The 22350-nt window shown below is 57.4% G+C and overlaps 3 protein-coding genes and 1 pseudogene across 3 annotated transcripts; 3 read left to right on the top strand and 1 right to left on the bottom strand.

Annotated features, from left to right (window-relative positions):
* The first annotated feature begins 8 nt into the window (after positions 1–8).
* On the top strand, positions 9–4619 carry LOC140263041 (antigen peptide transporter 2-like; annotated as a pseudogene).
* LOC140263079 (class I histocompatibility antigen, F10 alpha chain-like) lies at positions 4620–20814 on the bottom strand. The gene is made up of 10 exons (XM_072357821.1): positions 20735–20814; positions 20408–20625; positions 19853–20054; positions 19491–19763; positions 19321–19425; positions 19171–19203; positions 18978–19011; positions 18122–18831; positions 17853–18038; positions 4620–5600 (listed from the first exon to the last, which is right to left on the bottom strand). Exons 1-7 carry the CDS (start codon positions 20775–20777, stop codon positions 18986–18988), a joined length of 900 nt encoding a protein of 299 aa, XP_072213922.1. The 5' UTR covers positions 20778–20814; the 3' UTR covers positions 4620–5600; positions 17853–18038; positions 18122–18831; positions 18978–18985.
* Positions 7197–12241, top strand: LOC140263002 (zinc finger CCCH domain-containing protein 11A-like). Its single transcript, XM_072357734.1, is given in 12 exon segments — positions 7197–7394; positions 7601–7720; positions 8194–8317; positions 8725–8928; positions 9177–9293; positions 9482–9562; positions 9995–10102; positions 10224–10286; positions 10527–10624; positions 10815–11351; positions 11730–11797; positions 11977–12241. Coding segments are annotated over 12 exon segments (1839 nt in total). The 5' UTR covers positions 7197–7340.
* LOC140263062 (class I histocompatibility antigen, F10 alpha chain-like) lies at positions 14339–17188 on the top strand. Its single transcript, XM_072357799.1, has 8 exons — positions 14339–14623; positions 14733–14996; positions 15227–15499; positions 15586–15858; positions 15932–16039; positions 16158–16190; positions 16350–16382; positions 16525–17188. The coding sequence occupies exons 1-8, from the start codon at positions 14581–14583 to the stop codon at positions 16542–16544; spliced, it is 1047 nt and encodes a 348-aa protein (XP_072213900.1). The 5' UTR covers positions 14339–14580; the 3' UTR covers positions 16545–17188.
* Positions 20815–22350: the final 1536 nt, after the last annotated feature.

Raw genomic sequence — 22350 nt, 5'->3', positions numbered from 1 at the left:
AGTTGCCAGGCAGATCGGAACGGAATAGTTTGGAGAGAGGAGGGGCAATGGAAAGCGAAAGTAACGGCGGAGCGGGGAGGAGATGGGGAGCGGCGGCGGTGAGGGGCTGGAGGGGGCTGGTAGGAGCTGGAGGGAGACTGAAGGGGGCTGGAGTGGATTGGTGGTGGGGCTAGAGGGGGTTGGGGTGGACTGGGAGGGGGCAGGAGGGGGCTGGTAGGAGCTGGAGTGGACTAGAGGGGGGCTACATGGGGCTGGTGGGGGACTGGTAGGGGCTGGAGTGGACTGGTGGGGAGCTGGAGGGGGGCTGAAGGGGGCTGATGGGGGCTGGAGAGGATTGGTGGGGGGGCTGGAAGGGACTGGTAGGGGCTGGAGGGGGCTGGAGTGGAATGGTGGGGAGCTGGACAGGGCTGGTAGGGGCTGGAGGGGGACTGAAGGGGACTGGTGGGTGGCTGGAGGGGCTGGAGTGGATTGGTGGTGGGGCTGGTAGAGGCTGGAGTGGACTGGACAGGGCTGGAGTGGGCTGGTGAGAGACTGATGGGGGGCTGGTAGGGGCTGGAGTGGACTGGTGGGAAGCTGGAGGGGGCTGTTAGGAGCTGGAGTGGGCTGGGGGGGGTTGCTGGGGGGGGCTGGAGTGGACTGATAGGGGGCTGGTATGGACTGGAGTGGACTGATAGGGGGCTGGGGGGTCTGGTAGGGTCTGGAGTGGACTGGTGTGGGGCTGAAGGAGGCTGGTGGAGTCTGGTGGCTGCTGGTGTTTGCTCCAGGCAGGGCTATAGGGGAGCCAGGCTGGAACTGGGGGGCCATTCTCAAAGTTCTGCTGTGTGTTCCAGGCACTGAGAGGAGCTGAGGACCTGCACCAGGAGCACCCCAGGGAGCCCACCCAGTCCAGCTGTGCACCAGAGGCTCTGGGGGTCTCCACCCTGCAGCCATGGCCGTGCCACCCCACATTCTGCGCCTGTCGTGCACGCTGCTCCTGGCCGACCTGGCCCTTATGTTGGTCCTGACCCACTTCTTCCCAGCACTGGCCCAGTTGGGCCGAGTGGGCTCCTGGCTGGAGGCTGGACTGCGCCTCCTGGTGCTGGGGGGGGCCGGGAGGCTGCTGGCCCCAAAAGAACCCCATGGGGCTGCAGTGCTGCTGAGCCTGACCCCAGCCATCTTCCTGACCCTACGGGGCTACATGGGGCTGCCTGGAGCCGCCCCGGTGCTGCTGGCCACGGCCACACCATCCTGGCTGGTGCTGACCCACGGGACAGCTGTGGTGGCATTGCTCACCTGGAGCCTCCTGGCCCCCACTGCGGCTGTGGGGGCAAAGGATGCAGAGGCCTGGGTGGCCCTGAGGAGGTTGCTGGCCCTTGCCTTGCTCGAGTGGCCCCTCCTCAGCTGTGCCTTCATCTTCCTCGCCTTGGCTGCACTGAGTGAGACCTCAGTGCCCTACTTCACTGGGAAGGCCCTGGATGTCCTCCGACAGGGGGATGGGCTCACCGCCTTCACTGCTGCTGTCGGCCTCATGTGCCTGGCCTCTGCCAGCAGGTAGGGATCCTGTATCTCTCCACAAAATCCCATCCACCTCTGGTGGTCGTCTGATGGGTTTGGGGGTTTCTGTCCACCCCTGGTGGTCATCTAATGGGTTTGGGGGTCTCTTTCCATTCCTGGTGGTCATCTAATGGGTTTGGGGGTCTCTTTCCATTCCTGGTGGTCATCTGAGGGCATCTGGGGTCTCCATCCCCAAATGTAGCCAACCCCTATTGGTTGTCTGATGAATTTGGGCATCTCTGTCCCTGGACCCCTCCAACTGCTAGTGTTGGTCTGATGGCTTTTAGGGTCTCCATTCCCAGACCCCTTCCAACCCTAGCAGTTGCCTGCTGGGTTCTGGGGCCTCCATTGAACTTTGGTGGTTGCTTGATGGCTTTCGGGCTCTTCACTGACCCTTGGCAATTGTCTGAAGGGTTCTGGACTCTCCATTGACCCCCCTGATGTATTTTGTGGTCAACCCCCAATTCCTTTCCAGCACTCTGTTTGCCGGTTGTCGCGGTGGGCTCTTCACCTTCATCAGGTACCGGTTCGTTTTGCGCACCCGCGACCAGCTCTTCTCCAGCCTGGTTTACCGAGACCTCGCCTTCTTCCAGAAGACCACAGCAGGTACAGACTGGGGACACCTTTGTCCCTTTCCCTATGCTGCACTCCCAGCTCACCCCACTCAACCCCGCAGCTGACTTGTCCTCCCGGCTGACCACCGACGTGACGCTGGCGAGCAACGTGTTGACACTCAACATCAATGTCATGCTGCGGACGCTGGGGCAGGTGTTGGGGCTCTGTGCCTTCATGCTGGGCTTGTCCCCACGCCTGACTTTGCTGGCACTGCTCGAAGTGCCGCTCGCTGTCGCCACACGGAAAGTCTACGACAGCCGGCACCAGGTGATGGAGGGAATGGGATGGTGGGGATGGGCTGGCAGGGATGGAGACAATGGCAATGGGAAGGGAGCAGTGGGAGTGGGGATAGTGAGGTGGGGAATGTGGGGTCAGGATGGCAGGGATGGGGTCAGCTGCAATGGGATGGGAACAGCGGGAGTGGGGAGAGCAGGATGGGGATGAGATGGCAGAGAAGAGCAGGGCAGGAATGAAAGTGGGACGGTGAGGACTTGGCCATCCTATGGGTGCTGACACCCACTGTCCCCAACCAGATGCTGCAGCGGGCCGTGCTGGATGCAGCAGCCAACACTGGAGCAGCAGTGCAGGAGTCCATCTCTTCCATTGAGACAGTACGGGTCTTCAATGGCGAGGAAGAGGAGGAGCGCCGCTACAGACAGGCACTGGACAAGACCCTACAGCTGCGGGACCAGAGGGACACAGAGAAGGCCATATTCCTTCTCATCCGGAGGGTGAGGCTGGCACGAGGGGACACCCCTGTGTCCGGGTGGGATGGGGGCATCCCTGCTCAGCCCCATCTCTGCAGGCGCTGCAGTTGGCTGTGCAGGCTCTGGTGCTGTACTGTGGGCACCAGCAGCTCCGTGATGGGACCCTCACTGCTGGCGGCCTCGTTGCCTTCATCCTCTACCAGACTAATGCTGGCAGCTGCGTGCAGGTGAGGTTGGGCAGTGAGTCCTCTGCCACTGGATCCCCATGATTGGGGTCACATCCCTGTGTACCCACACCGGGTGCTGTTCCATGCAGGCGCTGGCATACTGCTACGGTGACCTTCTGAGCAATGCAGCAGCTGCATGCAAGGTCTTTGATTACCTGGACCGGGAGCGAGCTGTGGGCACTGGTGGCACCTAAGTGCCCACCCAGCTGCAGGGCCACATCACCTTCCATCGGGTGTCCTTTGCCTACCCCGCTCGCCCCGAGCACCTTGTCCTGCAAGACGTCACCTTTGAGCTGCGCCCCGGAGAGGTGACAGCGTTGGCAGGGCTGAATGGCAGCGGGAAGAGCACCTGCGTGGCACTGCTGGAGAGATTCTATGAGCCCAAGGCTGGGGAGGTGCTGCTGGATGGGGTGCCGCTGCGGGACTATGAGCATCGCTACCTGCACCGCCAGGTGAGGAGGTGGGGTGTCGGGGGAGATGTGGCTGCATTGAGTGGTGCTGGTGCTGAGCCTCTGCCCTGGGGCAGGTGGCACTGGTGGGGCAGGAACCCGTGCTCTTCTCCGGCTCCATTCGGGATAACATTGCCTATGGGCTGGAGGACTGTGAGGAGGAGGAGATCGTAGCAGCTGCAAGAGCTGCAGGTGCTTTGGGCTTCATCTCTGCGCTGGAGCAAGGATTCGACACCGGTGAGTGATGAGGAGATGGATGGGGGGGGGGGGAACCCAGGTGTCTGACCACACTGACCCCACCCCCATCCTACAGATGTAGGGGAGAGAGGGGGGCAGCTGTCGGCGGGGCAGAAGCAGCGCATCGCCATCGCCCGCGCTTTGGTGCGGCGTCCCACCGTCCTCATCCTCGATGAAGCCACCAGTGCCCCGGATGGGGACGGCGATGTGATGGTGAGCACTGAGCAGCGTGTGGGGGTTGGGGAGGGGGGTCTAGCAATGCAGCATGTGCTGATGGGCAGCGGTGTGTCCTACAGCTACAGCAATGGGTACGGAACGGGGGGGACCGGACGGTGCTGCTCATCAGCCATCAACCCCGGATGCTGGAGAAGGCAGACCGTGTTGTGGTGCTGGAGCACGGCACGGTGGCTGAGATGGGGACACCCACCGAGCTGAGGACCCGCGCTGGACCCTACAGCCGGCTGCTGCAGCACTGAGGAGCACAGGGCAGCTGGAGTGGGATGCGATGGGACACGGGGAGCTGTGGGTGTCTCTGCTACCAGCTACAAGATATGAAGAGAGGGATGCTCTGGGATTTGTATGGAATAAAGGGGAGATGTTTTGTAAAGGAGCGGGTTGGGATGTAGAGTGTGGGCAGCTCATCCTCAGTGTGTGGTTGGTTATGGAAGCTGGGTGTCTGTCCTCAAAATAGGGCTGTGGCAGCACTGTGGGTTATGGGGGGGTAGCACTGCTCAGCCCAAAGCTGGATGAACTTTCCAGCCATGTCTTCATGCCAAAGCGGTGCAGATAGCACAGGGAGTGCAAAGGGGAGGAGGGAGAGCAGCAGTGTGTGATGGAGCCATGAGCAAAGAGTGAGGGATGGGCGGAGGAGGGATGAGGGGAGGGTGGTGGGTAATCAGCAGGGGGACACATCTGCACCCAGAGGAGCCAAACCAAAACGCAGACCCCTCAAGTACCCCGTCCCCAAGCAGGGCCCAGAGGACACTGCAAACAGGCGGAGCACAGAGCAGTGCATCGATGTGGGGCTTTATTTCATTGCAAGAGGTGCAGGCAGAGTGCTGCTGTCAGCATGGGAAGCAGAAGGATATGAGAGACATTACAAGGATGGGGCAGTGTCCATCACTGATCCCAAAGGCTCGTGTGGCCAGTTGGCTCCTTGCAGGCTGTAGAACAGCACTCAGTTGGTTTGGTTGCTCCCTGTGTGGAAAAGGAGAGATGGTGTCCTATAGGGTCGTGTTCACATCCCAACCCTTTGCTCCCTGCAGAGGCCCAGCCCAGCCCTGGTGCAGCACTGCAAGGAGCACAAGGAGCACAGGGACCTTTCCAACCCCCATCCCCACACTGCAGCCTTACTGGAGTTGCTGGTTCCACCTTCCTGGCCTGTAAGATAAGAAGAGCTTATCTTCAGTCTTATCTGTCTCACTCCATTTTATAGGAGGGAGGCAAGGTTCTTTGATATATGTATACATGGCATGAGATTAAGAAACAGCAGTTCATATGTTGGTCCGACCAGTTTATTACAAGACCTTATCAGGGAGATGGGGAAGGGGAGGACGGACGCTATTATGGTGTAGGGTGATGGGGAAGGAAAGACAGGCAATAGTATAAATAGGAAGTAGAAGCAAGGAGTCTCTGTAGGAAGCAAGAGGGAGATAGTCAGCACCATGGATCCACTGAGGTTTGTAGTTCAGTCATTGATCTTCAGTAGTGGTGGGTCGTCAGGCGTTGTTGTTCCACTGATGATGATGGTGACCATGACGACAATTTCCAATGGTAGCACCAACTTATAAATAGGTCCAAAGTGGTCAAGTCAGCTCTCTTTGGAGTGACAGCTGGAATCCAAATCAGTTGAGTCAGCTCTTCTTGGAGTGATCCACAAAGCGATGTGGATTGTCCCACAGTAGCACCCATGACTTGCCACCTCCATGAATCAGTGAGAGTCTGATCACAAGAAACACCTCAGGAAGCAAGCTTGGAGCCAGAAAACAAGGGAGGACTCTCACAGCCATGAGCCCCATCCCTGTGCTCACTGTGGGGCATGGAGCAGCCCCAAGCAACAGGAAGGGGAACACTGTGAGAAAGTGGGGACCCCAACGCTGCCCGGACACCAGGCAGAGGTGGGGGACAGCGCTGCCCTCATCACTCACTGGGCACAACGTTGTAGCCTTTCTCCTTCTTCCCTGCAGACAGAGAGATGCATCAGCACAGGTTCACATCACAGCCAGGCTGGGGACTCCTGAGGGAATCCCAGATCCCCCCTACGGCTCCCACTGTCCTCCTACAGCCCTCAAATTTTACCTGCGTGGCATCTGTAGAAGATGCATCCAACATCAGCCATGATGGCAATGGCCACAATGGCAACGACCACCCCCACCACGATGGGCACCAAGCTGGCCTATGACCACTGTTGGGGAAGGCAAGGCCGTCAGCAGGGGAAGGGGCAGCCCGGAGCCCCCCAGTCCAACATCCCCTCACTCACCCCACGAGTAGAGGCCGGGCTGGGGCAGGCTGGCGTGCTCCACGCTGCTGGGTATTGGGTAGGTGGTGCCTGCGTGCACCAGGGCTGGAGTCAGGGAGGTCACATGTACCAGTATATGGGGTTTGTGGCACAGCATTAAACTGGTCCTTTCGGCGTTACACACTGTGTGTGAGTCCCATCTGTTCCCTGTGTGCGGAGGCACGGTATTGCACTCGGCAGCCTTGACTTGTGGCCGGATCGGGAGGTGACAGCCTTCATGTCAGAAATGTGGACAAATGCTTCTGTTGTCTGAACCGGCTCTTGGTCCTCAGCACAATGGGGCGCTGCCTTTCCAACCCTTGATGGCACTGCCAGGTGCCAAGGGCTGTAGCTCTCAGGGCTCCGTGCTTGGTTTCTGGTTAGCATTTGGGCTGCTGTGCTAACAGATGTGTCTGGGGTTCTCTTGTTTCCAAAGGGAAGGGCTTGTAAGGAACGGAGGGACGTGAGGTATTTCTAGTGCACTTGATGCTCCCGATTCCAGAACCCTTCCCATTGTGAGCAGAACAGAAGTGCTGAGCTGGGTGGGTGTTCCACGGTGCAGAGTCCAGAGCCGTGTTGGTGCCCGGCGTCTGTGCTGGGCAGCACTGAGGTTGTTAGGAGCATAGGAATGTGCCAGAGAGGAATCTGATGGGAAGGTACTAAAGGTAACAAGGCAGCATTTCTATCGGGATTGGAGGAGGGAAGGAAACTTTGCCATCCAGTTGGAGGGGCTCCATTGGAGGCCTTGCAGCCGTGCACCCCCAGGGGCTCCGTGCTGAGTCAGGCTGATGTTCCTCTAGTTTGACCAGTGTTGAGGAGGGCAATGTTTGGAAACAACTGCTCCTGAGAGACTGATGGAATGAACAGGAGAAAGCTGGGAAGATGGGTGGGCATTCCTCATTCTTTTCTGCTTGTTGCTGTTTTGCTCAGGGTTCCTTTTCAACAGAAGATTTCACTGATCAAGGCAGTAGAAGACGCTCAGTGCAAGGAAGCACGAGCCAGCTCTTTGAGAGAGCAGAGGAAGAGCTGCACAGAGATCCCCGAGAGCAGAACTGCTTCTGGGAGCTCGTCCAGAATGTCGAAGAAAGGAGAGGATTGCTATTTCTACTTCTATTCCACTTGTAACAAGGTCTGCTTGGGTTGTTTCATTCATTTCTTTCATTTCTTCAGTTCAGAGGACGGGGTGCAATAGGTAGAAGCATTACTGATCTTGGGCAAACTGAATAACTCATTGCACTGCGCAATAGGGCAATGAGCTAAAAGTGAGCTCAAAGCACAGCCAGTTCTCAGGTTGTACTATTGCATTTTCCTCTCTGTGTTTCCATTGGGTTCCAGGGAGACAAGTGTCGCTTCCGGCACTGTGAAGCTGCTTTGGGCAATGAAACCATCTGCACGCTGTGGAAGGAGGGCCGCTGCTTCAGGAAGGTCTGCAGGTTCAGGCACATGAAGATCCAGGTGAGTGTTGGCTGCTCAGAGTTCATCACCAAACCCACTTCTCATTGCTTCAGCTGGGCTGAATGGGCTTGTGCAGATTAGGTTCATTTGCTTTGAGATGAGGATGGTTGAAATTGTGAAGAGGGGGCTGGGAGGAAGCAGAGGGAAGAGAGCTCAATGGCATTGGTAAATCAGAGCAGGACATTCCTGTAGTAGATCCCAACAGTGTTCTGTCCACAGCTGCTAAAGAAGCACATGCATCAGACAGGCATTCTGCAAGGTGTGTTAGTTGAAGCCCTTCTCAACTGGTGTCCTCACCCACAGCATGCTAGGAAAGCTGAGTGAGCCCAGTGCTCCCAGCCTGCGCACGCTTCAGAGTGGTGTTGGAGTGCTGCTTTGTGGCAGTCTGCTCACTGGCATCATCTGCAGCTCAGTCTCCCTTTGCAAATCTGAGGTCCGCATGACCAGCAGCTTTTCTTCCTTTCCGTCCTCAGAAAAAACGCAGTGAGATTCCCTGCTACTGGGAGAACCAGCCAGGAGGCTGCCAGAAATCCAACTGTGCCTTTCATCACACCAAGGGACGGCACCTCAATGGGCTTTTCTTACCACCCAGCCAAAGTGAGTTGGTCTTGGTTAGGGACGAAAGATGAACTCTATTGCTCACAGGTGGGTGTAGTGTGGTCAAGAGTGCCAGGGAACGTTCATGGTGAGCTGATAGATGGGTGCCCAGCTGAACTTTGGGTGCTTCTGAGAGTTCAGTTTTGTCTTGCCTGCTCGGCTTCTCTCTGCTCCTGTGGCCTTTGCCTTGCAGGTTGTTTGCCTGCAATGAAGCTTTGACTGGGTGACAGGGAGATGAATGTTGTGTAGGGGGGGATTTCTTTGTTCCCAGAGTAGCCGGGTGGATGGGCAACTGGAGACTCAGCATTGATCTGTGCGGGTTTTCAGCCTTGCTTGCCATGTTTGTGCAGTGCTTGTAAGGTTAGGATGCAAGTTTTCCATTCCTGATGATCCTTTCCTTCCTGTAGCTCCACTGCCAAGTCCAGCAGAGTCTGCAGGCGACGATCTGAAGGCAGCTCAGCCAACACTGCAGCAGAGCAAGCTTTCCGTGCAGTCCAATCCCTCTCCACAGTTGAGGGCAGTGATGGAAGGGGACAACTCCGAGAATGTCCCAAGCCCTACACATCCTGCAGCTGGAATCAATGCTGCAGATGGTGATGCTCATGGTGAGTGTGGTTGTTGCTGCTTTGGATCTTGATTGTGGCTTTTGATGTTATGGTTGGAATCTTAGACTGCTTCTGTGGGTTTACCAGGTAAGTACGGCTGTTGAAATAAGGAACCCATCTGTAATCACTAGGTTTGTCCTTAAGAATATGAACTGTGGTCTGAAGTGTCATTGTATGAGCTCCATACAGGTGGGAAATCTGGTTGAATTCCTACTGCGTAAGTGAAGAGGCTGATTGTTTCTTTCCCTCTCCAGACCAGCTTGCTGAGAAGGGAGAAGAAACAAAACCAGCTGTCCAGCAACCAGCTGAAGAAAAGCAGGATGGATTGCAGATCATTTCCACTGGGAAATCGAATGCTGATACCAAACAAGGTATTCCAGGATGAATCAGAAGAACTTGCCAGTTCACTCCAAAGCAATTCATTGCACAAACACAACAGAACGTAGGGTTGCTGACAGGGTTTCTTATGGCTGCTTCTGAGCAGGAGGCAGTTTGCAGAGCTGTGGTCCTCAGCGTGTGCCTCTGTCCCTCAGTCTCATTCACTGCTCTGTGTTCCCAGATGACACTTTGAATGCTGAAATCAAAACACCTGAAGGAATCAAAGGGAAGAAACAAAAGGACAAAAGAAAACAACCAAGCGGTGAGTTCATTTGCCCTACTTTGTGATCCTTCTGATCATAGCCAGATAGCTGGCACTGTGTTGGGGAATAGAGCCGTTCACAGAAGGGAACCTTGATCTTGCACTGCTGGTTTTGGAGCAGCAGTTGCTGGTGGCTGGGAGCTACATGAGAGATAGACTTGGATTTTTAGCTGGGGGTATCGAGCTACTTCAGCATGCAACGTGGTGTTTGAGATCCAGACAGCTGCTCTTCTAGATGGGGACTGCAAGAGCAAATTGGAGGCCAATTAGTCACCTCTCTTATGGACGTGCAGTGGTTGTTGCATCTTGGACAGCGATGAGTAACAAATGCGCTTTGGTCTTTGTGACGGTTCTGTCAGGTTGGTTTTTGTTGTTGGCAGTGGCTTTTCTTTTCCTGGTTGTAAACACTGTCTGTTTGTTCCCTTGGATCAGAAGGGCCTTCAGCAGTTCCTGCTCATCCGCTCCAATCTCGGACTGTTCCTGTGCCAGAGGAGAAGGTGCGGACAGTGGTCAGAACTGTGACGCTGTCTGCAAAGCCGGGTAATGCTGAGTACCTTTGTTTGCATTTGGTGGCTCCTAAGTGGAAGGGATCAATAACAGTCAAGGTACTTGGGACATGTTGGTTTCTGTCATAGAAGCCCTTTCTTTTCCTTTGTCTTAGGGCAGGAGCTTGTGGTTCATTTGAATCTTTCTGAGAAACCTGGAAAACGGAAATCCTCTGTAGGTAAGGGCTGCTTGTGAGCTGTTGTTTGGCTGCCTGCACGTCAATGGGAGGGCAGTGCTGAAGGAGGAGGGAGGAAAGTGTGTGGTGGGTCTGTGATGACTCCAAGTGGCACCCAAGTGTAGCAGCTGAAAGGTGAATCTGAGAACATCCCCTTGGAAGAAACCAAGTTTGTGGTTGACTGTTGTAGAAACCTTTCTCCCAAGAAATGAGCTGAGGAATGTTGTTGTTTTCTCTCTGTAGCTGATGTCAGCGGCCTTCCGCTGAAGCGCAGCCTTGCAGAAAGGCTGGGGAAGAGGATCAAGGTTGGCAGAGCAGCAAGGAGAGGTAAATGGTCGTCTGTGTTTGCTGCACAGATTCTCTAGGCTTTCTGCTTCTTCTTTCCTGGCAGCGTTCTCTTTGCGTGCTTGCTGAGCTCTTCATCCCTGGGATCTGAACTTCTTTTTCATGCCCCGTTTGGAAACGGGAGCACAGAGCTGGCATTGCTGCAGCATCCCTGCTTTGTTCTGCTCTGTGGTTGAAGGCGTGAAGTCTCTGAAGGAGAGACAGGGCCGTACTAGTGCTCAGACAGATGATAAGCAGGTATGACATCCTTGCGCTTCTCCTTTCTTGCTGCTGACAGAGAAGGGTGCCAAGCCAGCAGGGGAGATCCACGTGAAAACTCTGGAAGAGATCCGTCTTGAGAGAGCTCATCAGCGAGGAGAAAGCCCAGCTGCCCCCCAGGCAGAAGGGTGCTGTAAGGTGGAGGATCCCAGCTCCGGGCTGAGGCCTTCCCCTGCAGTTCCCATGCAAACCTTGTCGGAAGCCCTGGCTGAAAGGAAACACAAAGGGCTGGAAGAAGAGAAGCCAAAAAGAGAAGAGCTGCTGCCTGAGAAGAGAGGTGAGGGTGAGCGCAAGAAGCGGAGACTTGTCCGTCCATCTGTGCCTGGCCAAGTGAAAGTGGAAGAGCCAGCGCGTCCAATCAAGGCATTGGAAGAAGTGCGTATGAAAAGCTTAAAAGAAATCAAGCAGGAGAAAGCCCTGAGTAGCACTGAAGATGAGGAGCCTCCAGCTAAAAAAGCAGCTTTGGTAAGGAGGGGAGGAAGCGTCAGTGCTGTCCTGGTCAGGCTCAGCCTGAGATGCAAGTGCTGCAGAAAGGGTGGAGAACTGAAAGGTTGTGCAGGTTTCCTTGCAAAGCAGTGGCTGTGTGCAGGATGCTGGCTGAATGGCAGTGTGTGCACAGTGCTCTGCAGCCCTGGGATTCCTGTGTGGCGTGAAGGGATTGGTCCATTCCTGCTGCGTTGTTGCAAAGAGCTGAGGTGCTCTGCAGCCTTCCTGTGGTTGTTGACGTCCTTCAGGAGCCCCTTGGCCCCCCGTGTTGGGTTCAGGCTCAGCAGTGCTGAAGGAGAAGCGCTGCAGAGGAAGGATCTCCTGAGGAATCCTTGACTTTGTCTTCCTTCTTGCCAGGCTGCTGCTCCAGCCCTGCCGGAGGTCAGCCTGCTCACCAAGCCTGGCACAGAGAAACCCCCCAGCAGGTGAGGAGCACAACTTCTTTTGCTTAAGCACTTTGTCTTGCCGTCAGCCAGAAACTCTTTGGTGTGTGGGAAGGATCAGGGGGTTGGGCTCAAGAATGCCCAAATCCAACACAGGAATAATAAGTACCTCCAGTTAAGAGATGTTGTGCGCTGATTGTTCTCCTCCTTGTTCTCCCAAGCCTGGAACTGCAGCTGGGAAGCCAAGCAGACTCTGTGGAGCAGTCGGAGGACTCGAGTTCAGCTTCAGCTTCTTCCCAATCGGTGGCCAAAGCGCAGCAGCTGAGCTCCACTGGGGCTGGGAAGACCCCCTTATCTGTAGAAGATGACTTGGAAAAGTTCATGGGGGAGATCTCAGGAGGGAACCTGGAAGCAGAAATTGGCTTGGACCCAGGGAAGGATGTGGATGAGCTCCTTCTTGAACTTGATGAGATGATTGACAGTTGAACTGCGTAGTCTTATAGTATATAGTATAAAAACACAATAAAAACCTTTTCTTTTTGGTTGTATACCCCAGTGTGATGCTTTTCTAAAGGATCCAGGAGTTCTGCCAGCTCTTGAGTTTAATTTGTGTCTGCTTTTATTTTTGACTTGAATCATTTCAATCAACTTAATGACAACGTGGGGGTGGGATGGAGCAGAATTCTTCTGGTACTTTGGACCAAATGTGGCACCAAGGATGGGGGATGAGGGGGTGCAGCCCTGCCTTGCAGTTATCAGCAGTGATGCAGCAGCAGTGTGAGAAGCGGGAGCTGCATGCCACAGCTGCATTACTCCCCTGCCCGTACTGTGACGTGTGATGCCATTAAGGGGCCCTCAGGCAGTCGTTGTCATCGGAGGAGTTATCAGTCGTTGAGTTGATTGTAATTACTTGACTTCTGGAAGCCAACACATGTGAGGCTGGCAGTTCAGTTATGGCTGTGTGTACAGCTGTATGGATATGGGATAAGAACCCCACTCACCCCCCTCCTATTTCCCCAACAGGTTACACCCCGCTTCCTGGTCACAACTACCCTTCAGGTAACAGCGTCCCCAACCTGACCCTGTCCCCACTGCCATCAGTGAGGGCTGAGTGACCCCATCTCTCAGCCCACGTCCCCGCAGGCAGCATCTGATGGACACCTTCTGTCACCAGCTGTCCCTGCGTGTCCCCATCACAGAATCACAGAATTATAGGGGTTGGAAGGGACCTCTAGAGATCATTGAGTCCAACCCCCCTGCCAAAGCAGCTCCCTACACCACGTTGCACAGGTTGGCGTCCAGGCGGGTCTTGAATATTTCCAGTGAAGGAGACTCCACCTCCTCCCTGTGCAGCCTGTTCCAGTGCTCCGTCACCCTCACCCTCACATTCGTGCGGAACTTCCTATGCTGAAGTTTCAGCCCATTTCCTCTAGTCCTGTCCCCACGCACTTCTGAAAAGAGACCAGCCTCGCCACTATGGCTCCCACACTTCAGGTATTTATAAACCTGGATCAAGTCCCCTCTCAGCCTTCTTTTCTCAAGGCTAAACAGACCCAGTTCCCTAAGTCTCTCCTCATAGGGGAGATGCTCCAGGCCCTTCACCATCTTTGTGGCCCTCCGCTGGACTCTTTCCAAGAGATCCCTGTCTTTTTTGTACTGGGGAGCCCAGAACTGGACACAGTATTCCAGATGAGGCCTCACCAGGGCAGAGTAGAGGGGGAGGATCACCTCCCTCGATCTGCTGGCTACGCTCTTTTTAATGCACCCCAGAATGCCATTGGCCTTTTTGGCTACAAGGGCACACTGCTGGCTCAGGGACAACCTGTCATCCACCAGGACGCCCAGGTCCCTCTCAGCAGAGCTCCTCTACAGCAGGTCTTCCCCCAGCCTGTACTGGTGTATGCAATTATTTCTACCTAGATGCAAGACTCTACACTTGCTTTTGTTAAACCTCATCCGGTTTCTTACTGCCCAGCTCTCCAGCCTGTCCAGGTCTCTCTGAATGGCCGCACAGCCTTCAGGCGTGTCAGCCAATCCTCCCAGCTTCGTGTCATCAGCAAACTTGCTGAGGGTGGTCACTATCCCCTCATCAAGGTCGTTGATGAAGATGTTGAACAAGACCGGACCCAGCACAGACCCCTGGGGGACACCGCTAGTCACAGGCCTCCAGCCGGACACCGCACCGCCAACGACAACCCTCTGCACTCTGCCAGTCAGCCAATTCTCGATCCACTTCACCGTCCACTCATCTATCCCATACTTCCTCAGCTTTGTTATAAGGATGTCATGGGGGACCGTATCAAAAGCCTTACTGAAATCAAGGTAGACTACATCTACCGCTCTCCCCCCGTCCACCCAGCGAGTGACGTCTTCATAAAAGGCCACCAGGTTGGTCGAGCACGACCTCCCCTTGGTGAACCCATGCTGAGTACTCCTGATAACCTCCTTTTCTCCCAGTTGCCTGGAGATGGCATCCAGCACAAGCTGTTCCATCACCCTCCCTGGGACAGAGGTGAGGCTGGCTGGCCTATCCCCGACCCTGAGCCGTGGTGCTGACATTAAAGACACTCTGCAGCCTCTCTTGGTGTCTCCGTGGGCTTTTGGGATCAGGGTGGTGTCTCCATATGGGTTTCGGTTTCTCTTCCCTACCTGCGGGAGAACTTTCTGCCTGGCGCCCGGTGACGTCACACACGCTCCCGTTCACCATTGCCGAAACGGAGGCGGAGGAGCCAATGGGAGTGGGGGAAAGGGCAGGTAAGTCTCAAAAGGTGAAGGTGCGGTGAAGGTGCGTCGGTTCCGGGAGCGCAGCGCTGCGGTTGTGCGGGATGCTGGGGCTGCTGCTGTGCGCCGTGTGCGGGGCGGCGGGCGGTGAGTGCGGCCGGACCGGGACCCCTCCGTCCCCGTAACCCCACCCCGGGGCTGTGCCCGTGGGACCCCCACCCGTGGCTCACGGCCCCGCTGCGCTCCGGCCCCGCAGAGCTCCATTCCCTGCGTTACTTTGATACCGGAATGACGGATCCCGGCCCCGGGCTGCCCTGGTTCTTTGAAGTTGGGTACGTGGACGGCGAAATCTTCGTGCACTACGACAGCACCGCGCGGAGGTTCGTGCCCCGCACCGAGTGGATGGCGGCCAACATGGACCAGCAGTACTGGGATATGGAGACGGAGAGAGGACAGGGCAATGAGCAGATTCACCGCGCGAGCCTGGGCAATTTAGCACGGCGCTACAACCAGAGCGGTGGTGAGCACGGCCGGCACCTCGGCTCCGTGCTGTGGGATGGGGCTCCATGGCGCAGTGCCGCCCGCACCCCCCAGGGCTGGTCCTGCCCGGCGGCACCGTCCCGGGGCTGCCCGTCACAGCCCCACCGAGCTCGGGGTGCTGCGACCCGGGGGGACCCCAACCCCATCCCCACTACAGTGGGACCCCTGGAGCTGGAGGGGCATCACAACCCCTGCCCGGCTGTGTTTCAGGGTCTCACGTATGGCAGTGGATGTATGGCTGTGACATCCTCGAGGACGGCACCACCCGGGGGTATTATCAGCGTGCCTATGATGGGAGAGACTTCATTGCCTTCGACAAAGACACGATGACGTTCACTGCGGTGGTTCCAGAGGCAGTTCCCTCCAAGAGGACGTGGGAGGAAGGCGGTGTTGCGTCGGGGTTGAAACATTACCTGGAGGAAACCTGTGTGAAGTGGCTGCGGAGATACGTGGAGCACGGGAAGGCAGAGCTGGGGAGGACAGGTGAGTGGGGTGGGAGGGGGGGGCGTGGTGTGAGGCCGGAGGAGGGGCGGGAGCTCAGCCCGGCCCTCACTGCCGCCCACCTTCAGAGCAACCCGAGGTGCGAGTGTGGGGGAAGGAGGCCGACGGGATCCTGACCTTGTCCTGCCGCGCTCACGGCTTCTACCCGCGGCCCATCGCCGTCAGCTGGGTGAAGGACGGCGCGGTGCTGGGCCAGGACACCCACTCGGGGGGCATCGTGCCCAACAGCGACGGCACCTACCACACCTGGGTCACCATCGAGGCGCTGCCAGGGGACGGGGACAAGTACCAGTGCCGCGTGGAGCACGCCAGCCTGCCCCAGCCCGGCCTCTACTCGTGGGGTGAGTGAGGGGATGTGGGGCTGGGGGGCTGCGGGCTGCCCCTTCCCCTGCTGACGGCCCTGCCTTCCCCCAGAGCGGCCACAGTCCAACGTGGTGCCCATCGTGGTGGGGATGGTTGGCACTGTTGTGTCCATCGGCATCATGGCTGCTGTTGGATTCATCATCTACAGTCGCCATGCAGGTAAAAAGAGGGGGGGTGTAGGAGGACAGTGGAGGTTGTGGGGGGATCCAGGTCTCCCTTGGGAGCCCCCAGCCTGGCTGTGATGTGAACCTGTGCTGATGCATCTCTCTGTCTGCAGAGATGAAGTCGAAGGTCTACAAGAAGGCACGCGGTAAGTGATGAGGGCAGCGCTGTCCCCCACGTCTGCCTGGTGCCAGGGCAGCGTTGGTGTCCCCGCTTTCTCCCATGGTTCCCCTTCCTGTTGCTCGGGGCTGTTCCATGCCCCACAGTGAGCACAGGGCTGGGGCTTATGGCTGTTTCTTCCTTACAGACCGGTATGTCCGATCCAGCAGCTCAAGCAAAGGTGTGGTGTGGGGCTGGGAGTTGGGAGGGGTCCCTGTGCTCCTTGTGGTGCTGCACTGGGGCTGGGCTGGGCCTCTGCAGGGAGCAGAGGGTTGGGATGTGAACACTGCCCGATCAGACACCATCTCTTCCCCTCCACACAGGGAGCAACCCCACCATCTGAGTGCTGTGCTTCAGCCTGCAAGGAGCCAACTGGCCACATGAGCATTTGGGGTCGGTGATGGACACAGCCCCATCCTTTCAACCTATCACATTTCCCTCTGCTTCCTATGTTGTTATGCTTTGCCTGTGCTGCTTCCCGAGAAATAAAGTGTTGGGCCATTCTGTGCCCAGCCTGCCTGCATTCTGCTTTGTGCTGTGCTTGGAGATGGGGTGGATGAGGGGACCGTGGCCTGGTTTGGCTGCTCAGGGTCCTGAAAATTCACTACCCTCCCCTCTTCCCGACCGCCTGCTGCTCACTGCCCCCATGTATCACCTCCCCTCTTTGACCCCACGCTGATGGCTGCCTACTCCCCATGCTGGATGAGCTTTCATTTTCCCAATAGCCATCTCTGCTTTGGAATGTTGTCTCCTTAGTGTTCCTCCGAGCTGTCCCTGCATATCCCCACTAGACTGGATATCCTGCAGCACTTCCCCTACCACACCTCGATCCTGCTGCCTTTCCAATCCTCACCCACAAACATACCCACTCCACATCGCTCCTCCCACCCTTCCCCACGCTCTCGTGTCCCTGCTGTGCCCCGTCCGGCTTTGTGACTCCCCCACATTGTACCCCACACGCAAATAAATACGATTGTTCTGATGCCATCCAGCCCTCTTCTGGTTCATTTCCTCTAAACCCCCTCCCGTCCCCACCCCGCCCCCGTTTGTTGTTATTGTTGGGAGCTCCGCTCTTCCTGCTTGGGCTGTCGGGCGTCCCTCCCTCTTCCTGTATTTCTTACAACAGCGCTCTGACTGACATCCCAGCACCGCCCGGCTACAAACACGCGGCTTTATTCCCACTTCTGCGTCCCTCCCCCGGCCCTGGTGGCACTCAGTGGCACCGCAGTCCATGCAGGGCCAGCACCTCCCCAGGGTGAAGCTCCAGCGATACACCCTGGGGACATGGATGTCACACCCATGGTGTCCCTGTACCCACCCCTTCACGGCCCCATGGCCTTCCTGCTGTGTCCTTCTGTCCCGTTTCCCTCCTCCCCCCCCAGTCCCTTGTTTTGTTCCCATGCCTCTGGGACCACATCTATACACCCATGCTCTCCCCACCATGTCTCTGTCACTCATCTTGTCCCCATGCCACATACCCACCCCTGCCATGTCCCTGCGCCCTCAATGCCACGTCCCCAAACCACCCCCTCCTTGCACCTCTTTGCTTCATTTCCTCACACCCATCATGTTCATCACCCTGCTGTGTCCCCACACCTGTCACGCTGTCCCACCACATCCCTGTGTCCCCTGGCTCTGTCCCTGTGCCCACCTTGAGGACGGGCTCCTGGTGCCCAGGGTAGGAGAACCAGACGTCCTCCAGCTGGAGGTGGCCCTGCAGCTCACTGGGTGCCATTGTCCCCGAGAGTGCTACCTTGGGCTCCCGGTCCAGGAACTCAAAGATCTTCTCTGAAGAGCCCACGGCCTTTGTCAGTGTGGGGTAATAACGGAGCAGGACCTGGGGACAGCGTGGTGATACAGCCAGGAGATAAGGGGATGTGGCATGGGGACATGGGGACATGGGCATCCCCTCGGGCTCACCTCCACAACATCAGTGAACTGCATCTGGTAGAGGAGGAAGGTGACGAGGTCCCCGGTGCTGACAGTCCCTGCGGCCACCAGCTGCCGCAGGGGACACGGGGAGCTGTGGGTGTCTCTGCTACCAGCTACAAGATATGAAGAGAGGGATGCTCTGGGATTTGTATGGAATAAAGGGGAGATGTTTTGTAAAGGAGCGGGTTGGGATGTAGAGTGTGGGCAGCTCAGCCTCAGTGTGTGGTTGGTTATGGAAGCTGGGTGTCTGTCCTCAAAATAGGGCTGTGGCAGCACTGTGGGTTATAGGGGGGGAAGCACAGCTCAGCCCAAAGTGGGATGTACTTTCCAACCATGTCTTCATGCCAAAGCGGTGTAGATAGCACAGGGAGTGCAAAGGGGAGGAGGGAGGGTAGCAGTGTGTGATGGAGCCATGAACAAAGAGTGAAGGATGGGAGAAGGAGGGATGAGGAGAGGTCCACTCATCCACCCCAACCGCATGCACGGCAAAGAACAGAATAAAGACAGGCTGACCACAAAACAGCCCAACGCTTTATTTCACAAGAAGCCATGCAAGCAAAGCATAACAGCATTGGAAGCAGAGGGAGATGTGAGAGGTTGAGGGGATGGGCCTCTGTCCATCACTGATCCCAAGTGCTTGTATGGCCAGTTGGCCCCTTGCAGGCTGAAGCACAGAACTCAGACGGTTTGGTTGCTCACTATGGGGATGAGAAGAGATGGTGTCTGATAGGGTTGTGTTCACATCCCAACCCTTTGCTCTGGGGATCTCCCAGTGCAGCCCAGCCCTGGTGCAGCACCACAAGGAGCACAGGGACCCCTCCCAACCCCCAGCCAAACACCGCACCTGTGCATTTAGCTGCTGGATGCACCATCCTGGCCTGTAAGAGAAGAAGAGCCATGAGCCCCAGCCCTGTGCTCACTGTGGGGCATGGAGCAGCCCCGAGCACCAGGAAGGGGAACCCTGGGATAAAGTGGGGACCCCAACGCTGCCCTGGCACCGGGCAGAGGTGGAGGACAGCGCTGCCCTCATCACTCACTGGGTGCCATGTTGTAGCCTTTCTCCTTCTTCCCTGCAGACAGAGAAATGTATCAGCACAGGTTCACATCACAGCCAGGCTGGGGGCTCCCAAGGGAGGTCCTAACCCTCCAAAAGCCCCCACTGTCCTCCTACAGCCCTCCACTTTTACCTGCATGGCGGCTGTAGATGGTGAATCCAGTGCCAGACATGATGGCAATGGACACAACGGTGATGACCCCCATCACGATGGGCACCACGTTGGACTGTGGCCGCTCTGGGGGAAGGCAGGGCTGTCAGCAGGGGAAGGGGCAGCCCGCAGCCCCACATCCCCTCACTCACCCCACGAGTAGAGGCCGGGCTGGGGCAGGCTGGCGTGCTCCACGCGGCACTGGTACTTGTCCCCGTCCCCCGGCAGCGCATCGATGGTGACCCAGGTGTGGTAGGTGCCGTCGCTGTTGGGCACGATGCCCCCCGAGTGGGTGTCCTGGCCCAGCACCGCGCCGTCCTTCACCCAGCTGACGGCGATGGGCCACAGGTAGAAGCCGTGAGCGCGGCAGGACAAGGTCAGGATCCCGTCGGCCTCCTTCCCCCACACTCGCACCTCGGGTTGCTCTGAAGGTGGGCGGCAGTGAGGGCCGGGCTGAGCTCCCCACGCTGAGCCCCCACCCCACCTCCAGCCTCACATCGCAGCCCCCCCTCACCTGTCCTCCCCAGCTCTGCCTTCCCGTGCTTTACGTATCTCCGCAGCCACTGTGGACAGGCTTCCTCCAGGTAAAGCTTGTTCCTCACAGCATCACCGCCTTCTTCCCATGTCCTCTTGGTGGGATCTGCCTCTGGAACCGCCGCAGTGAACATCATCGTGTCTTTGTCGAAGGCAATGAAGTCTCTCCCATCATAGGCAACCTGATAATACCCCCGGGTGGTGCCATCCTCAAGGATGTCACAGCCATACATCCGCTGCACCGTGTGAGACCCTGAAACACAGCCAGGCACGCGGTGACGGGCCCCTCCAGCTCCTGGGGTCCCACTGTAGTGGGGATGGGGTTGGGGTCCCCCCGGGTCGCAGCACCCCGAGCTCGGTGGGGCTGTGACGGGCAGCCCCGGGACGGTGCCGCCGGGCAGGACCAGCCCTGGGGGGTGCGGGCGGCACTGCGCCATGGAGCCCCATCCCACAGCACGGAGCCGCGGTGCCGGCCGTGCTCACCGCCGCTCTGGTTGTAGCTCCGTGTTACATTGACCAGGTCCACGCGGCTAACCTGCTCGTAGCTCTGTGCGATCCGGGTGTTCCTGTCCCAGTACTCGGGATCCACAGCTCCAGCTGCCTTCATCCACTCGGTGCGGGGCACGAACCTCCGTGTGGTGCTGTCGTAGTGCACGAAGATTTCGCCGTCCACGTACCCCACTTCAAAGAACCAGGGCAGCCCGGGGCCGGGATCCGTCATTGCGGTAACAAAGTACCGCAGGGAATGGAGCTCTGCGGGGCCGGAGCGCAGCGGGGCCGTGAGCCGCGGGTGGGGGTCCCACGGGCACAGCCCCGGGGTGGGGTTACGGGGACGGAGGGGTCCCGGTCCGGCCGCACTCACCGCCCGCCGCCCCGCACACGGCGCACAGCAGCAGCCCCAGCATCCCGCACAGCCACAGCGCTGCGTTCTGGGAACCACAACAACCCGCAACGCAACCCCGCTCCTCCCCTTTTGAGTCTTCCCGGACCCTCCCCTCACTCCCTTCGCCTCCGCCTCGCCAATGGTGAACGGGAGCGTGTGTGACGTCTCCAGGCGCCAGGCAGAATGCGCTCACGCATTTTGGGACGAGAAAGCGAAAGTGCGTAGCGGGGGAGGTGACGGGAGCGGTGCGGAGCCGACCCCAGCCCACCGGGGGCATCCCGGGCTGTGTCCCCACCGGGACCGTGTCCCTACCCAGGGGAGGGGGCCGAGGGCCTCTGTCGGGGTATCGGGGATACGAGGGGCGATGGGAAGGCAGGGAGCCGTAGGTCGGAGCTCGGCCGGGGGGCTGCGATGAACCCCCACCCCGGGTGCAGGCGTGGGGTGCACGGAGCGATCCTTCCACCACGGAGCCGTCGGACACGGAGAGGCACTGAGGGCGAGGGAAACCTCTGGGATTTCTGCTCCAACCGGGAGTCAGTGGCTTATCTCAGTTCGTTGTTGTTCCCAGCTTAATGCTGGTGACTCATGACCCGTATCCAGGTCACTAAAACGCAGACCCGACAAGAGCCCAGAATATTGAAGCTCTAAAGAGCCGCTTAAGATCGCAACCTGACACCCCCAGTCTGCCTGAGGGTAAGGGAGCAGCTGGTCGCTGTACAGATCGGCCCACAGTGCCGTCGGCTGCCCCGCCACCACCATCGGATGAGGTTTTTACTGCCTCGCCTCCCAAGGATCCAGGTTTCCCTTTTGATCCCGGCCTCATAGACCCTAAAGAAGAGACGGATTTGCCCCCTCCTGATTTGCGTGATGTACGCACAGCTGTTCAGAGGGAGGCTAGGAAAGCCGGGGATGCAGATATGTTGAAAGTTATCGTAGCCTCGGATCGAGAGCCACGTTGGGAAGCGTTATTGTACAGAGTCCTGCAGGACTTGTGATGCACAGTCACAGCCACGCCTCCATGGGAATCACTGGCCGGCACTTGTATTGCTCGACTGATGGATTCTCAGGCACAGCCGGTGCCAGCTGCGCCCATGGAAAGGGGTGCTGCAGGGTTTGGATCAACAGGGACCCTCTGTGTAAAGTGTCAGCACCAGCCGAGTGGTATCAGCGGACAATATTCATCCTTAAATCTCTGCTGCTTAAGCAAGAAGGAGGGAATGGAGAAGGCACTTCTAGCAGGAAGGCTTGCTAAAACGACACATGTATTGAACCTTTTACATCGAGGATGTGATGACGGGGGACAGCCGGTAGCCCTCACTTTGTTCCAGTTAATGAGGAAAGAGTGAAAATGCATGGAAAAAATATGATAAGATGAAGGAATTTGGAATCGGGTCAATGGGAAGGTCCATTTCTGCTGATAACTTGGAGGAGAGAAAGAATGCTTAGGATAAACTCATTGTCGTCACTGTCGTTGTGATTGCTAAACGTTGATGGTATATGAGAGTATAAATGCAAAGGGTGTATGGAAATGTAATTGTTAATGCTAAATAGGTGTAGAATTGTTAATGCTATAGGGATGTGTGAACATTAATGCT

This window comes from Excalfactoria chinensis, chromosome 27 (genome assembly GCF_039878825.1).
Source record: "Excalfactoria chinensis isolate bCotChi1 chromosome 27, bCotChi1.hap2, whole genome shotgun sequence".
Taxonomy (NCBI): domain Eukaryota; kingdom Metazoa; phylum Chordata; class Aves; order Galliformes; family Phasianidae; genus Excalfactoria; species Excalfactoria chinensis.
The sequence above is the reverse complement of the archived record's forward strand: the minus strand, read 5'-3'. Positions and strand labels throughout refer to the sequence as shown.